Source organism: Trichoderma atroviride, chromosome 1, assembly GCF_020647795.1.
Source record: "Trichoderma atroviride chromosome 1, complete sequence".
Lineage (NCBI taxonomy): Eukaryota > Fungi > Ascomycota > Sordariomycetes > Hypocreales > Hypocreaceae > Trichoderma > Trichoderma atroviride.
The window spans coordinates 4,335,733-4,352,916 of NC_089400.1; the positions used below are offsets into that span (position 1 = coordinate 4,335,733).

Below are 17,184 nucleotides of genomic sequence, written 5' to 3' on the forward strand. Positions count from 1 at the left end.
AGGCTTGAGGTCCAGCCTAAACGGCCGAGTGTGGCAGCATCCCAATCTTGATCTGTCCCACCCCACGACGGCCATGTCTACTTGTAAGTCTTGTTGCGGTTGCCAGATATCTAGCCGTGCCACGATAGTGCGCGCATATCCTCTTGGGCGCTGCTTCAGGGGAGCCGAGCGGGAGGGGGTTGCTGATGGAGCAGCCCGTAGCATCGCCAAACTCCATGTAGGTACGTCTGATGAGTGTCGCTGCATGCAGATGACAGTCGTGGATGCATGTCATTGGCACTTGATCAGCTCCATAGTTGACAGAGCCCCTCCACCGGCGGCAAGCGAGGGGTGAGGGGTTTGGCGGCTTCTCTCCAAGACGCGGCCGCGAGAGAGCAAAGTGAAGAAAGACGACGTTTTTGTGTATAACACGGCTTTATAATGGCAAACGAGCTTTTGCTTTCTGCCTATCTGCCTGCGAGCCTAAGGCGATAAGGCTGGAGGGCGTACGCAGATAACGCGCATATGGCAGCCACTATCTAATCGCAGATAATCAAAGACAACACTTGATACTACACACGAATAACAACCAGCAGTGCAATTGAGCCAACACGTCGTGGCTGTTGATTTGTTCTTTTTCTGGCTGCAACTGCCGACGGAAATACGACCCGAAACAGCAGTCTCTGCGTGGATACATGTGTACGGGACGTCCATTTCGTGGCATTGATGGCACATGGTTGGAGGAGGTCTGCCCGTTTAAATTCGATGCCAATCGATGCCAGCTAAGCTGTTGGGCAGAACTTGAGGCTCGTGTTTTGCCCTGCCTTGTTTTGGTTTCCTACCATTTGTCATAATTACATTCCTGCTTCTTTTCCCAGCCAATGGACTCCAATGTGCCATTTTATCCACTCACTGAATGCCCAACTTTGATGCCTTTATATCCGCTCTTCTGTCGTTGTCTCACATTCATCTCCGTCCAATGGCGCCAAAATCCCAAATAACGGCTGATGCGTCTATCAAGCCACAACCCCTTGGCCATCGACCCACCGGCCCGGTAATTTGTGGCTGCTTTGGCGCCGCAACGCTCGGCGTCATCAGGACCTCATAACCGCCAGGCCACAGCGGTGTGCGCCCTGTAAGTGCCCGAGCGCAGCGCTACAGCACTAATTTACGGCCTTACGTCGCGGTACTCCATAATATCCCGTGAGCTACCTTCAACCTTGACGTCGGGCAGTACTCCATCTACCGGCCCGTTTGCATCTTTTCCTCTTCATCTACCTTGTTCCTCCGCTCGTTCATCACCACCGCCGCTTATCCTCCAGAATTTTTGCTCCTCATCCGACGCCCCTCCCGCCAACATGTTCAACTGGGCAAAGCAGCAGTAAGAAGAACCCCTCTGGCGACCTGAAAACACAAGCCCCGCCATTCTTTTCATCCCCCCTCCAAAGTGTTTTGCCCGCGAAATCAAATCATCAAATGCTAATAAACAGCTGCCAGGCTGGCCAACGTCGCCGGCACCCAAGAGCCCATCTACGGCCCGACCGCCATCAAATCGGTCGCCCAAGAGGCAAAGGAGACCAGCACGCCGTATTCCGAACTGACCAGAGCCGACCACAAGTGGCTGGCACTGGACAAGACTTGCGTCGAGAACCAGGTCTTTTACTTCTTCGCCGAGGACGGCACCATCGCCTTTGTCCAGGTCATCTATAGCAACGTTGCGTATGTGTCATCATCTTGGTCTCTACTTTTACCTTTACTAACTTTTTTTCTCCCTCTACAGCGGCCTTCGAGTGACGTGCCAATTCAACGCAAAGATCTTCTCCCGTGATCCGGCCAAGCCGCATCTTTGGTGCTCAAACCCGCTCAAGAACGTCGCCTTCAACGAGGAAAGAACATCCTTCTACGCCGATGACTGCGCCGTCGAGCTGTCCGAAGATGGCAACTCGTACACAATCAAGAGCATGAATGACGAGAGGGCACTGGTCAACCTCAAGGTTACCCGGGCAGCGCCCGGCTTCCAAGCCGGAAAGACGGGCACGACGCTATTCGGCACAGACCTCAAGGACCCCTGGGGACAGATGCGCCACGCATTCTGGCCCCGCTGCACCTCTGAGGGCACCATCACCACCAAGGACGGCGACGTCAGCCTCAAGGGCCAGGCCATCTACATCTACGCCCTGCAGGGCATGAAGCCGCACCACGCCGCTGCGACATGGAACTTTGCCACCTTCCAGGGCCCTAACCACTCTGCCATCATGATGGAATTCATCACACCTCCCTCTTACGGCAACACGGTTGTCAATGTCGGCGCCATCGTCAAGGATGGAGAGGTGATCGCCGTCAGTTCCGAGAACAACAAAGTCACGCATAAGGCCTCTAAGAAAGACACTGCCAACGACTGGCCCGAGCCTACCCAGGCCGAATACGACTGGTCAGCAACCGGCAAGGACGGCAAGCCGGTCAAGGCCGTGATTGATGCCACCCTGGGAGACCGTGTCGACAGGATTGACATCATGGCCGAGGTGCCCGGGTTCGTCAAGACTATTGTCAAGGCCGCTGCCGGAACGAAGCCCTACATCTACCAGGTTAGTAATACTCCTTCTTGTCATGTCTGCCTCCACCTCTGTCTATAGAAAAGCTGACACGACCTCGCTCGCAGTACTCTACCAAGACTACTCTAAAACTCAAGATTGGCGATGAGGAGATTTCTGAAGACGGCCAGCTCTTTACCGAGGCCACTTTTATTTCTGATCTCGCGCACTAAAGCATGAATTAATGTGTGTGTTTTTTTGGTTTTTGGAAAGACATTAAAGGGCATTTTTGCAAACAAAGAATGATTGATTGAGAACACGTTTGGGTACTACCTAATCTGAAATAGGCGTTGGAGAAGAGAGGCTATATATAATATTACACTATTAATCGCTCGTTCTTTTTCTCTCTCTTTGAACTGATTGCCTCTCTGCGTGAACATAATACAATAGCATGCTACTTTGACATATCTAAGAGGAGAGAAAATATATATTAATATGTACTTGCCCAAGAGTTGCCATTGAGCACTACTTATTATCGGACTGTAAGTGAGACTGATGGACACAAGTGATAAATGACAGAAAGTGGAGATGAATGATGCCCAAGGACTCGTTAAAGACCTTGGCGCGTATTCCCCGTATATATAAGAGTAAGTCGTGTAGTTCATAGTTTCATACATCATCTTTCTCATGTACATTCCTTTGTATACCACATTGTTTGTATAAACCGTTCTCCCCGCCTCCCGTCTATTCCCCCGGATTCCGTATATAATTCCAAACCGCCCCTCCACATATGGCATAAACACCAAAAAGTAAAAAAAAAAAAAAAAAATACCCGCTTCATCAGGCGCGCACGCCCATTGATGTAGTTGACTCGTTGACATCGTCACTCGGCATAACCAGTTTTTTTTTTTCCCTCCTCTCCTCCTCTTTTACTTTTCTTCTTTTCATAAAGTCTTGTCCTTTTCTTCCGACTTTTCAGTCTGCTGCTGCTGCTTATCATGCTCCCCCTTCTCCAACGCCCTCTCAACCTGCCATATCGCCCTCTCCAGCTCAATCTCCACCGTCGGCAGGTTGAGCGTCTCTGAAAAGTCGCGAATCTGCTTCTGCGTGATGAGCATCTGCTCCTTGCCGGCGGTTTCCTCGACGGGGGCCTGGCCGTCCTTTGTGTATAGCTGGTCGAGATCCTTTGAGGGGGGAGAGCTGGATGAGCTTGTTCTGGATGAGCCATTGGACGTGTTTGCCGCCGTTGATGGCTCGCCAATGGGACCAGGCGCGGTAGACGAGGTAGAAGAAGGGAATATTTGGGATTCTGTTTTTCTCATTTCACTCCGTCAGAATAACATCACATCAACAAGAGATGGGACCAAAGACTTACACAGGCACCAGCCCCAACGGCGCCGTAACGGGCATCCCCACAAAGCACCACAGCAGCCTCTGCCGATGCAGCGCCTGCCTCTCCGTCGCCAGCGTCCGCAGCACACCTTCTGCTTTATGCTCCGGAATCGCCGCCGGCGGGAAGACCAGCTCGACCTTGTCACGGCCCCGCAGCTCGTCGTCGCGGCGCCGAGCCGACAGCGGCGGCACGGACTTGAGCCCCCACTCCTGGAAGGGGATGCGACGAAAGGCCTGGTTGCCGTAGTCGACGACTTTGCGCTGCCAGCCGCGCTCCATCTTTTCCCACTGGGCCCATTTGCGGGCGGCGAAGTCGGCGCCGCGGTCAATGTAACTGGCGCTGCTGGTGGCGCTGGAGCTGGAGCTGGAGCTGGAAGAGGTGGGCGCTGAGGCCGAGGTTGAGGCTGAAGATGGCGATGCTGGGTTGACGAAGCGGCTGGCGTAGAGGAGGGTGCGTCTCGTCGAGACGGGGAGGAGGTAGAGCCTCATTGCGGGCTGTGTGTTGTTTATACCCGAAGAAAGGAATAGGGCTTGTTTGTTATTCTTCGATATGTTGGGGTATGTATGGTGAGGCTGAAACGAAGAAGGAGAAGAAAAATACTAAGATATCGATCTGCTCTGGTAGCTTAGCTGCTGCGTAGCTCAATTAGCACGGGCAGCTAACACTACGTCAGAGGGCGGGACGAAAGGACTATGCCTTAAACAGCCTTGCCTTTTTTTTTGTTTTTCAAAATCCTATTAAGCGTTTCGGGAAACAAGTTGGAAACAAGTCCAAGGTTACAAAGAAGGCAATCAGAAAGTGTGGACAGAGAATGGTAAATTCAACCTGAAAATCTTTTGTCTTTTACTTGGACAAGTAAAATATAGGCAGATATTCGTCGTAGTTCCAGAAAAATTAAAGTTGCGACAGAGAGGCTAAGCCTAAACTCGATTAGGGCCGTTGTCCTTTTTTTCCCTTTGTTTTTTTCTCTTTTAATTGGAGCGAATGTTTCTTATCCAAGGTCCGTGAACCAAACAGTGACGCACATGGGCGTCATGGCGGGCTGTCATTTCATCTTGAGAAACGTTGTGCTGAGACTTGAAAGAGTCATTGAAAAAAAAGAGTCTTTTCTAAAAAAGTCTACAGTTATTCAAGTAAAAATTAGGAGACCAGGTGCATTAAGTGAGGCACATTATACATCTTGCTAGTCTTCATGTGAAAGCTGCAGCTCAATGTCTCGAATTTCGCCTACATACCGAGATGCAAAGGACCACAGCCATCAACGCCCAGCATACAAGACAATTGAAAAGAATACAGTGCCCTATTGGAATCATCACTATCGCTTATCAATATTTTTATATAGAAATAGACTTTTATACCATGTTATATCTACTCTAGCCCTGCATCTTCTCAATATCGGACTATTTGTCTTACCCTATTTCTTTGCTGTAAATTTGTTTGACGGTATGCTGAAGTAAAACCAATAGCTACGTTGATATACACAATTAGCTCTTCGGTCTCCAACGTGAAATGGGCGGATGGTTTAGTGGTATAATTTTCCCTTAGCATAGTGCCACCTTCTGGTAGCATAACCGCATGGGAAAGGTCCGGGGTTCGATTCCCCGTTCGTCCATATCTTTTGTTTTTTGCATCTTCAACCAAATTCAACCTCATCTTAAGGCTTGTGTTAAAGTCTTCTTCTTTTCTTCAACACCATGCATGTTGAGCAGAGGATGATGTCTCCTTTTTGGATTCTACAAAAATTGAAACAATCGTTTATTATTCCTAAATCATTCCTGCGCCGCCGCTTATTGCTATCCCCATCAACCAACTTCCTAATCTATTCGGTGTAATACGGGAGGGTATATATATGCGTATGTAATACTAGTATATGAATGTATAAAGATCTCGCTGCTTGCTTGCACTCTCATCCCCCCTCCTCTTTCCCTCTCTTTGTGCCCACTTCCGTCAATTTCTCACTTGGTCCTTTCTATGACAGGACTCTTGCTTCTCCCCCTAGTCGCCCCCTTTCCAACAATTTTCTCTGTCCAATTCCATGATGAGGGACTTAACCTTCCACCTTGGGCATCTTTTGGTTTATCCAGTTTCTTATCACCATTCGTATCGTTCAAATAGTCGAGCTCGCTCTCGTTCTCGCTACTAGCCCAGTCGCGCTCGCTCCACGACATCGAGTCCGCCCGGTCCCCTTGATGGCTATGAGCCAGTAATGAAGAGCGCTCCGTGTCCTGTGTCTTAGGCAGGTCGGGTACTTCATCAAGTGCTTCTCGTGCCTCGCTTGCATTCGCCGGCTCCGGGGCAATCCCACGGGCTTGTCTCATGGACACCGTGATGGTCTCCCCGCCGTCTGCTCCAGGGGGGCTGGTTGATGTCCAGTGCTCGTTCGCCCATGTACTCATCCTCAGTACGCAGTCGCGCGACGGCAGAGTCGCTAAAATGAGCATCGACCAGGTGCTTGACAACCGGCCAGCCGTAGGCATTGGCAAACATGCGACGGACGAAGATGTTGTTGTGGGCATCCGGCTCTAGTTTGACAAGCACCTTGCGCCAAGACAAGTCTCGATGGTATCCGCGGGAAATCTTTTCCTCAACACGCATGTTTGAGCCATCAACAATCTCATTAGGTTGCTTATCAGGGCCCGTGTTTGCAGTGTCGTCGTAGTCCTTTGTAGACGCCATCGAGTCTTCGTGGGCTATGCCCGTATGTGGTGTCGAAGCACCACTACCGCCTGGCGATAGCGGTCCAAATAGTGACGATGACGAAGACTTGATTTTCATCTTACTTAATGCTGAAGTTCGCTTCTTCAACGGCGGCGGAGGAATATCTGTGGGATGATAAACTCGATCATGGAAAATGGTCCGCGGCCGCTTTGATGGATCAACGAGCCACTCTACATCAGGGATTTTAGGATTCAAAACGTCGCCCGCAGATTCGAAAAAGGTGGTTCTAGGAGGCGCCCTTAGGCCTTCGGCATCGTCCTCCAATTCGTTACCTGACGTTGCTTTGCCTATCCGTCTGCTCATATCCGAGGAAGCAGAGCTGCCCGGAGTGCTGGGGCCATCTCCCATGGCTTTCAGCGTTTGACTCCTGCGTAGAATCTTCTTCTGTTTCTCAGAAGTAGGATGCTCTTTTGGAGGGTCGTTGCTTCTGAAGAGATTGAAAAATCCGGTGAGCGGAGTGTGAAGGATATTCTCGCCTGGGCTTTCGAGTGGCTCATCTGCAAATACCGCCGGGACAGAGCGGAGACTGGCCCGGTCGTCTTCAGCGAGAGCATCATTAGATGGCTGCGGAACCTGATGGCTGTCATTTTCATTTTCATTTTCATTGTTGTTGCCGTTGCCGTTGCCGTTGCCATTTGCATTGGGAGTTGTGGTCCCTGATTCTGCGTCATCATCGTCGGGAAGCATCTGTAATTTCTGCCGCGATGATCCCATATTGGCCCCTGTTAGCTCTGCCCAACCAAAGCCCACCACTGTCTCTACAAGGCCAGCATCTCGTCTTGCTTTGCCAACTCGTCCGAGACCTTGCCAATCCAGAAATAGCAGGCAGCTTGTGCGCAGTGGAACGATACCGTCGTTGACCACGTTGGAGTAGACTGTTCTGTTTCGAAACTTCTTAAGTGCGGTATGAGCAGGTCCTGAAGGCAAGATTCGCAGCAAGGGCTTGGATTCGGGCTGAGATTCTCCATAGACCTTCTTGTGGGCGGATTCGCCCAAATTGCTTACAATAGCACCCCAGCCACTGCGCGCAATCGTCGGTGCTCTCCACGTCAGACCCAAGTCCTGTCCTGTCCTGCCCACGAGGCCAAAATCCAGAGCAAACTTGACGTAGAGAGGGTTCTCGTTGCTCAAGCCCAGAAAGGGCGTGGCTAGTGCAATAAAATTAATAGGTTTGATGAGATCGAAAAATTGAGGCGAGTGTTTTTGTATGTATGCAATGGCATAGGTTTGGACCAGCCCACCCAGTGAGTGTGCGATAAAACTGATGCTTGTGACTTTATAAGGCCTTCGATACTTGCTGGCCTCGCTGGCCCCATCGGCATCGGCTGCCTTGTTAACGGTGCTATGCTTGTGAGCCTGTACCAGGTCGTGCGCTTTCTGTTCGCCCAATCCGTGTGTAAACCCTTCCATGGCACCTTTTCCTATTGGCAAGAAAGGCTGATCCGGGTACGTCATGGAGAGAACGTATCTGGCCAGTCTTTTCCCAAGGTATTTGATACCCTTCTCTGTCTTTGTTGCATTCCCCGAGTATCCTCGCACAATGACTTCTTCGCCTTCGTCTTCCTCGTCGTCTTCACTTCCTGTTGATGAAGATCCATCTTGCGCCTTTTTGTCGGAGGCGGCCTCGTCCTCTGCTCGCTTCTTTGCCCGCCTAGCTTTTGCATCAATCTTGGCTTGCTTTGCAGCGGCATCAATGCTCTCCTTCATAAACAACATGTCGGCGCCTAGATTGCTGTGTAAACCATGCGTTAAAATGACAAGGTGAACCTTCTTCGGCTTTCGTGGAGACGGTTCCCCTTCCTCTTTGGTCTCTGGATCGCCAGTCTTCACCATGCTCTCGACGGGCTGATCGGCGGTAGGTCGGTCTTCCGCCCTCTTATCGCCTGCATCATCCCATGCCGGTAGCCGGGGTGTGTTCCACAGCGTTGCCGTATCCTCCACTTTGACATGTATAGCTTTTGAGAAGACACCTCGAGGCTGGCCCGGGTGGTGCCCGTCCTTGGCCCCAATGCTCTGCTGATGGTCCGTCAGCTTTCCAGGCTGCGGAACCTGAGCTTGGCCACCAACGACCGGAACAGAGGAGCCGAGACTTAGTGACTTCTGCTCTCTCGCCACCAAAAGCTCGTACCCAACTGCCGCGGATGTAGAGAAGATGACCTGCGACGAGATCTCAATCACCCAGCTCGCGCTTTCAAAGTCGTGCTCCGGGCCGTTGCCAAACACCGTGTTACTGCCTCCAGTGCCTGCCATCTGCCGCACATCTTCCGGCACAACCAGCTGGGCCTCCCAAGAGCCTCCAGCCTTGAGCATGGGCTCGAATTCGGGGACGCCATAGCGGCGGGGGTTGGGAAATCTTTCGTTTGGGTTGAACTTGGCGGGGTATGTCGCCACGCTCAGCGTGTATGGGCCGTGGACAAAGGCCGCTCGCAGGGCGATGTTGGAGGTGTTGCGTATCCGTACATAGAGCTTCTCTGGCGAGGGGAGGATGCGATCTTGCGAGGGCTTGTAGGTGACGGTGTAGCGGACGACCTCGCCGATTTTGACGCTGCCGGTCTGGTGGAGGAGCAGCATCTTTGCCCGCCGCTCTTTTCCTGCTTATTCCGCCCCGTGCCTGTCTGTTTGGTCGAATGGCTCGGTCGTTTGTTGGTCTCGGTCGAATGATGGGCTGCTTAGCTGCAGCAGCGATGGCAACAGCACAGCTCCAATCTTTCCGTCTTGTTTGAGAATTGCGGCTAGAAAGGGGTTGAGGAATAGGAGAGGCAAGATCTAGCAAGCGTGACGATGGCAGAAATGATGGTAGTCGTAGTCGTAGTCGTATTAGAGATTAGACGTGGGACGCATTAAAACGCCAGCATTATTCCGTACCCCGGCTCCCGAAGCGAAGCGATATAGCGGTGCAGGGATCGCCGAAGCAAACGCTCATTTCAAGGTTAATATTTCAACGACGTGCCTGGATCAGGGCAGACAAGAGGCAAAAGGCAAAGGATGGGATTGGCATGCAGGCGGCAGGTCGAAGCCATCAGATGGAAGAGTGGCGTTCTGGCAAAGGGGGATCGAAGCCTTGGGGACAGCAAATGGCGGCGATCTGGACAGAAGCAAAAGCCCGTCACTGCCTGTGCGGAATTGTCGGGACCCGCCCCGTTGGAGAAGTTTTAGTGGATGCCTTCTGGAATATGACGCTGTGGGCGCTGGATCGCCGCTGTTTGTTTCGATGACGACGCCTGGATCGGGACAGCAGCCCAGGGTTTTAGCGGATGAGGAGCGCCACATGAACTGCGAATCTCACAAAGGCATGAGGCACGAGCTCTTTTTTGCTCCTTATAGCGGCGGTGAGTGTGGCGTCACGCGACCTGGCTTTATCAGTCTGTTTTCATCAGCATGTGATACGGTTATATCAGCATTGGAAAGACCTCGATGGCTATATTTCATAATAGATTGCTTCATTGCCTGTTTCAGTGCATTATTTTTGCCATTTTTTTTTAAAGCAAATAGACGAAGAACTGAATGAAGGAACGGTATCCAATAGCGTATTGACTAGGTACCTTTCTTGTGAAGTCTTTACGCTACACTGAGCGAGGGCAATTTGTCTAAGCGAATATCGCTTGGTGAGAAGTTTGAGGCGAGTTACACGGAAAATATTAGCAGTAATTCACAAGACGCTCAGCTAAGTAGTAATATCATTTACTCAAGAATAGGCGGCAATGGCTCTAAATGTTCCGAGAGGGAGAACAAGTAAACCAACATTGATTGTATGAGCAAGGTTGTTTAGACATTTATTCAATTGTCTTTGCGGTAGACTGAGCATCTCTGATGTATAAAGAGTGTGCCTGTGCATGTCTCTGAGAGCTAGTGATGAGAACTGAATACATAGAGAGGCTAACACGTGCCAGGAGAGACTTGAGTAAGAATTTCAGAGCAATGAAGGGCAAAGCTCTCTCCCATTGACTTAATTCTCGGCTTAGAGCATTGTGCGGGGTTGGATCAATGGAACCCAAGAATTGCTGCATAGTCTTGGGTCTCGGAAGAGCCTGGAGTTTAGGTGCAAAGCTGAAGCTGCCGTAGGGTAGCAATGATGCATGTATTCCATTATATTGGGCTCAGCTCACAGGCTTCTCCACTTGTGGTCGCAGCCTGCATAGCACAACATGAAGCCTATGAAGATTGGTTCTCTGTAGTAATTGGCGTTTGAAGAGACGGAGAAGGAAATTTTAAAGCAAAATTTAAGCTGAATCGGTATAAATGTCGAATTACTACATATATATGTATCTATATATATATATAATGTTTAGCTCTCATCCGGGATATTGTTATATACACATGTCAAATATCAATGGGCAAAAGCAAGTACCCGCTTTTGAGGGGATTGGCCCAAATGTGGTGAGCTGAACGTCTGCAGCTAGACGGAGCAAACGTCTAACAAGTTCAGAGCTGAACATTTGCTGGCAGATGGAGCAATTAACTTGCAAGTGGCGAGCTGAGCGATGCAGGGAGATGGAGCGGCCATTGTGTAGAGAAGGGCTTGGCTGTATTGATTCGATGCTTCATGTCTCCATTCGGCTTACGCATGTGATTGTGTCCAGCAGAATCCAATTGCCGTCAACCGTCCATCCCGAACGTGCATGGCCTCGTTGGAAGTGCCGTGTTATTTGACGGAAGCAGTCGCGGCACAGAATCCCACGGGAAGTGGATTGCATGGCCTCATTCATCCTGCCTCTGAGGCGGGCACCAACCAGAGCGGCTTTGAAGTAAGAAGGGCAATATTCAGTTGGCATCAATTGGGTACGATTGGCCGCCGAGGCTGAGCTTGGGTGCATTGCATGATGCATGTATCAGTTCATAAATCTTTTACAAGCGTCAAGGTGTTGTATGAGCATGCGATCCCAGGCGTCAAGCGCGATGCCTTGAAAGCGAAGCCATTGATTTCTATAAATGGCCATGTCGACGCTTCAAGCTCTTCGTCTTCCCTACACCTCAAGTCCTGAGCGACATCATCCAGTTCCTCATAAAGTCTTCTGTTCCTCATCTTTACAATGGCTACTGCTGCCGGCAATGTCCCAGTTGCGGATCTCATCCTTCAACAGCCCTCCGTCGAGGATTGGCAGCGAGACACTGATGATGCTCTAAGAAACGACCTCAAGGCCAGCGATCTTGATCCTGGTGTTTTGGACCTTGAGCTTCTCAAGTTGACCACGTACCCCAAGAGATCCAAACAGGCACCAGCACCAGGAATACCTGATGAGTCTTTCCACCGCCCAGGCGGCAACTTCCGCCAGAATCCTGAGTCTCCCGAGGGTCCTGAACCTCTCAAGGGCTTTCTGGGAACCCCTTACAGAGGCAGATCGTATCATTTTGAGCCTCCAAAGAAGACCGCCCCTCCAAAGAAGGGCCTCGGTTGGCAGCGTCCTGGGCAGTTTCATTCTTTTCCCGGAGAAGAGGAAGAAGGAGATGAAGACGATGAAGACGAAGACGACAACAAACAGGGTGAAGATGACAAAGACGACGATGCTTCAATGGAGCAGATCCTAGCTCTTGTGACACAGCTCTATGGCCGAGTTGAGCGAAGGTAAGGCCCTTGCATGACACTGTAATCTTTTTGAGTCTAACCTTTGTCTAGCTACAACGCCTATCTGGACGTCGTTGAGGTTGAACCAACTTGGCCTCGGTTGCTTAATCTCGACCAAACCTCGGAAATGTTTGAATGGGCTACACAAGTACCAGATGGTAAAGGCGGTTTCATGGAGTACCCCCCTCATCTGAAAGTCATCCCGAATGAAGATGACGTCGGTCTGCTCAAGATCTTTGACAAGCTCGGATTGCTGGAGACGCAATGGATCATCAGCCCCTTCATCCCCGATTCTTGGTGGGGAGACATTATCGAAAAAGGCGCCGAATGGGTCATTAAGAGAATCAGACAAAAGACGGGAGACGTCACCGCCTGGGCCAACCAGGACCCAAACTTCAAGGCTCTCGAGTCCTACAACGAGTCGCATCGCAAGACGGCGACGGATGTGTCCGAGGGTAGAAACCTGGGTCTGCTTGGCGACTGGTACAGTGACCGTCGCTTTGCTGAGCAGGCTTTCACCGGCACAAACCCAACGACGCTGGTGAATATCGCAAAGACGCCTGGGAACCTGTTGCAGGAATTTATCGATGCTGCTGAGCGCCTTGGATACAAGGAGTGGCATCAGAAATTGACCAAGGCCCAGTCTAAGCCAGAGTCGCTCTTTGTTCAGGACCATCGCTATTTCCGCGAGGCTTTTGGCGCGGCACCAGACGAGGAGTTGAAACATCAAGAACTTGGGGCTGAACTCAACTGGGCTTGTGCGGCTGTGACGCTCTTTGAGCTTCATGAAGACGGAAGACTGCATCCTGCCGCCATTGTGATTGACTACAAAGTCAGCATGAAGGATTCAGTCACCATATTCAACAACAGACTGGAGCCCCGCGATCCTGTTGGAGGAGGAGCCGCCATCCCCGAGGAGGAGAGCGACTGGCCATGGCGATACGCAAAGTCCTGCGCCCAAGTCTCGGACTGGATGCGCCATGAAGTGGGCGTCCATCTGACTCGCGCGCACTTCATCGAGGAAGCCGTCATTGTGGCAACGCGCCGCACGATCCGCATGGACAGCATCATCCACACCATCCTGGCGCCTCACTGGTACAAGACGCTGTCTCTCAACGCATCCGCACGAACCATTCTCGTCCCGCAGGTGATCAAGGACTTGGTCGGCATCAGCCCAGAGTACCTCCAAAAGTACGTGCTCTACGAGTTTGAAAACTTTGACTTTGTCAAGCATTACGTGCCCAATGACCTCGAGGAGCGAGGCTTCCCCAACACTGCTGAAGGTCTGGCCGCTCCAAAATACAAAAACTACGCCTATGCGAAGAACATGGTTTCCATGTGGGCGGTCATTCGCAAATACGTGTCAGCCATGCTCTTGACCACGTACAAGCAGGAGACCGCCGATGCAGAGATATCCAACGACACTCACATTCAAAACTGGGTCAAGGAACTTCGAACCAACGGCAGAATCAAGTCTTTCCCCGACATCAAGACTCTGGATGCCCTCACCGATGCCCTCACCATGTGCATCCACATTGCCGCGCCGTTCCACACAGCCGTCAACTATCTGCAAAACTTCTACCAAGCCTTTGTGCCGGCCAAGCCTCCCGCCGTCTGCCAAAAGCTGCCAGCATCCTTGGAAGAACTGAAGTCGTACACTGAACCAGAACTCATTAATGCTCTCCCCATTGGTCGCGAGCGACAATGGCTTCTGGCCGTACAAGTGCCTTGGCTGCTCAGCTTCAAGGTCGCAGATGAGCGCAGCTTGATCAAGTTTGCTTATTCGCAATCGCGAAACTATCGCAGTGGCTTCGGTAAGAAGGCCAGGGCTATTCGCACAATTAGCGGTCAATTGCATGACGATCTCAACAAGTTGGGACCGGAATTCGTCCTTACAAGCCAGGGGATGGACAAGGGAAGCATTCCCTACATGGTCTTGGATCCAAACGTCACGGCTGTTTCTATCCTTATTTAAGCACAGCACATGTATTTAAGACTATAGCATAAATTGAAAGCTACTGGTAATATCAACCCATGTGATGTGCCGCCTGTATGTATAAAGTTTTCGGTTTCTTCTAGTTTCCTATAGGACTGTATCTGCACATGATGTATAGACATGCTTTTACATGGTTGGACGGCCAGTCAAGAGAACCAGCATTACAATGATTTTTACCCTTCCCTTTATAAGACAGAACTGATTTGACTCACTGGATGAGAATTGGTATATTGTTAACCAGAAAGCCTTGCAAGGCAGCAGCGTAAGGCATGGAAGCGGGGTCATGCCTTGTGCATGGAGGCAGCCAATACATGTTCACAGCCAATGATACGCCTGAGGGGTAAGATCAAATATGACTTGAGACCCCGGATGAATAAATATTTCGATCAAATCGTTTAATTATTTGCTATGCCATAAACCCCGCCCTTTGAAGAATCCGTGTCTTATTTGCCGCGGGTCTACCGTTCGACCTTTCTCAACGACTTCCATCTTCAGATCTATGTGAAGAATGTCGCGGCTCATCAGGCCTCCCCGGAGGGAATCTCCACCTACAATCTCCGTTGAAGACCTGTGTGAAAAATGTCGCCAATTGCCATGGGACACCGTCCGAGTGCATCCCAGCCCTGGAGAATATGCTCTAATCGATCATCACAAAACCTTAGGCGAGCTTCGAAACTCAGCAAAGGCTGGATGCCGTACATGCCAGATATTTTGGCTATATATCATAGCCGAAACTAAAGCGAAGGGGGACGATGATTTTGAACTAAAATTTGCGTACCAAGGCGGATTTGATCGTGTTCAGATAATTATTGAAGACTCGTCGCAGAGCTTCACGCGCGGGAAACGTGAGAGGATACCGGAATACATAAGCATGGGGCGCTCCCAGTTCGCCCTGGGCAACCAAGCTAGGAGAGACTCTGGAGAGATCCAATTCTCGGGGGGTCAGGAGTCCATGTCGAGCCCAAACCACACGGTCGGTGAAACATCTACGACAAATAAGAAATTCGTGGCGGGTATTGAAGTGTATTCTGATAAAATTGTTCGCCGGGCAATATATTCCAGTCGTTGTAAGTCGAATTGGAGGGGGGGAAGGGGTCTGTTCAATAATTTTGAAGGCTTGGAACTAACATCGAAGGTTTCTAGATGACAATTTGGATTTGGAGAATATTATGCAAAACATTGTTAATCCGTGGGTGGATGACTGCGTCAAAACCCACGATGGATGCCGAGAGGTGCAACAGCTGGGTTTTGAAAGTTGCACCCCGACTCGGTTGATAGACGTTGGTACAACACACGAAAATACTGTCAAGCTTGTTGATTCGGGTGGACTATCAAAGCCACGATATTTGATATTCAGTTACTGCTGGGGGGCATCCAACGATCGATCAAAGACAACACGAGCCAATATAGAGCAAAGGAGAGAATCAATCCTAATAGCAGCACTCCCTGAATCAATCCGCGATGCCATTGCTGTCACAAAGCTTATGGGAGTGCGATATCTCTGGGTTGACGCCATATGCATTATTCAGGAAGATAAAGAGAATAACGATGGTTTTCTTGACGACTGGAACATCGAAGCCGCCAAAATGGCGAGTTATTATTCCAACGCACTGTGCTGCATATCAAATTTGAGCGCCGCAGACAGCTCGGAGGGCTTCTTGCGAGTAGAAAAAGCAGGGCTTCGGCAAGAGGATCGACAAAGAACATTTACACAACGCATTGGAGTAGAACACTTCGACTACGTGCGTTACTCATTTGATAATACTACTGCTACTATGAGTATCCACATGCCAAGACGCGTAGAAAGCTGGCCTGAACAATGGGAAGGCTCTCCGTTGATGCGCCGAGCTTGGGCACTTCAAGAATGGATTCTTTCTCGTCGGATTTTACATTGCACCAAAGTCGGAATGTTTATGGAATGTGGCAGAGGCGTATGCCAACCCAATGACCCTTTCCCGAAGCCCGTGGCAGCCTGGCATCAGACTCGGGATAATGAATTAAGTAGTATCTTGAAAGAATCTTCCAAAGCTCAAATTGGCGGGTTGTGGATGAAGCTGGTCACTTTCTATTCTAAAATGAATCTTACGGACCCCACGGACCGCCTTGTTGCCATTGATGGAATTGCTCGGCTTATTTGCGCGAAATACAACATCGGATACTTTGCTGGCGTTCTTAGTTCTCACGTTGCCCAAATGCTGCTCTGGAAAAGGGTCGACCCAAAGGGCGAAGTAGACTCAGATAATATTTTCCAGTTGATGATAGAAAAGGTGCAACTTTTCCCTAGCTGGTCGTGGTCTTCCAAACCGAATGTTGAGTTTCCAAAGTTTGAGAAGTGTACATCTTCCGTTAGATGTATCGACAGTAGTTGCTTTGTCCTGTCCGACAAGGTGGGAAATTATGCCGACCCTTCTTCGCGTCTATTTCCATTGCGAGGCCCTATTTTGCCCTTTACTGTTACTTATTATCCTGAATTTCTTTTTGGTGGCACCAATTTCTTTTTAGACCGCAATAGTCCTTTGTGGAGAGGAAATCCTATCACCATTTACATGGACTCTACGAAGGAACGCACCAAGCTGGAAAATATCGCCACAGACAGAGAGAAAAAACTCTTACCACAATGGAGACTCTTAGTTTGCATGACAAACGTCATAGAAGGACCCTTAGTTTCTGATATCTACAAGGATTTATACTGGGGATTAATTGTAGAAAACCTAAAAGATATTGGCACTAATGCATATCGACGGATAGGGTATTTTGAAGTTACCGCTTATGCTTGGGGTCCTGAAAGACCAGATCTCAACTTAGAGGAGTGGATGACTGATATCAACCTGTATTAGATTAAACAATCAAGAAATACATATTGAATAATGGTTCAAATTTGTAGAGAGTTATAGCCTGGGTATACTTTTATGCTAACCGAAACCGAGCTAGGCAGATAGACAAAAACTCACAAGGCTTAGGTATAGAAGTGTTACACCGAGCCAGTTCACTACTAGGTACCCTT

The 17,184-nt window shown here is 50.0% G+C and overlaps 5 protein-coding genes and 1 non-coding gene across 6 annotated transcripts; 4 read left to right on the forward strand and 2 right to left on the reverse strand.

The window, feature by feature from the left end:
* The first annotated feature begins 1,245 nt into the window (after positions 1-1,245).
* TrAtP1_001551 (uncharacterized protein) lies at positions 1,246-2,988 on the forward strand. Its single transcript, XM_014085977.2, has 4 exons — positions 1,246-1,360; positions 1,477-1,698; positions 1,760-2,564; positions 2,639-2,988. The coding sequence occupies exons 1-4, from the start codon at positions 1,338-1,340 to the stop codon at positions 2,741-2,743; spliced, it is 1,155 nt and encodes a 384-aa protein (XP_013941452.1). The 5' UTR covers positions 1,246-1,337; the 3' UTR covers positions 2,744-2,988.
* A 95-nt stretch (positions 2,989-3,083) lies between these two features.
* Positions 3,084-4,738, reverse strand: TrAtP1_001552 (uncharacterized protein). Its single transcript, XM_066111044.1, has 2 exons — positions 3,886-4,738; positions 3,084-3,819 (listed from the first exon to the last, which is right to left on the reverse strand). The coding sequence occupies exons 1-2, from the start codon at positions 4,389-4,391 to the stop codon at positions 3,561-3,563; spliced, it is 765 nt and encodes a 254-aa protein (XP_065967117.1). The 5' UTR covers positions 4,392-4,738; the 3' UTR covers positions 3,084-3,560.
* A 676-nt stretch (positions 4,739-5,414) lies between these two features.
* On the forward strand, positions 5,415-5,515 carry TrAtP1_001553. Its single transcript has one exon. It is a non-coding gene; the product is annotated as a tRNA-Ala (tRNA).
* A 641-nt stretch (positions 5,516-6,156) lies between these two features.
* Positions 6,157-9,192, reverse strand: TrAtP1_001554 (uncharacterized protein; the record flags this gene model as incomplete). The annotated part of the gene is made up of 1 exon (XM_014085976.2): positions 6,157-9,192. One exon carries the CDS (start codon positions 9,190-9,192, stop codon positions 6,157-6,159), a length of 3,036 nt encoding a protein of 1,011 aa, XP_013941451.2.
* Positions 9,193-11,025: 1,833 nt separating this feature from the next.
* TrAtP1_001555 (uncharacterized protein) lies at positions 11,026-14,213 on the forward strand. Its single transcript, XM_014085101.2, has 2 exons — positions 11,026-12,184; positions 12,236-14,213. The coding sequence occupies exons 1-2, from the start codon at positions 11,652-11,654 to the stop codon at positions 14,157-14,159; spliced, it is 2,457 nt and encodes an 818-aa protein (XP_013940576.2). The 5' UTR covers positions 11,026-11,651; the 3' UTR covers positions 14,160-14,213.
* A 332-nt stretch (positions 14,214-14,545) lies between these two features.
* On the forward strand, positions 14,546-17,017 carry TrAtP1_001556 (uncharacterized protein; the record flags this gene model as incomplete). The annotated part of the gene is made up of 2 exons (XM_066111045.1): positions 14,546-15,247; positions 15,324-17,017. Exons 1-2 carry the CDS (start codon positions 14,689-14,691, stop codon positions 17,015-17,017), a joined length of 2,253 nt encoding a protein of 750 aa, XP_065967118.1. The 5' UTR covers positions 14,546-14,688.
* Positions 17,018-17,184: the final 167 nt, after the last annotated feature.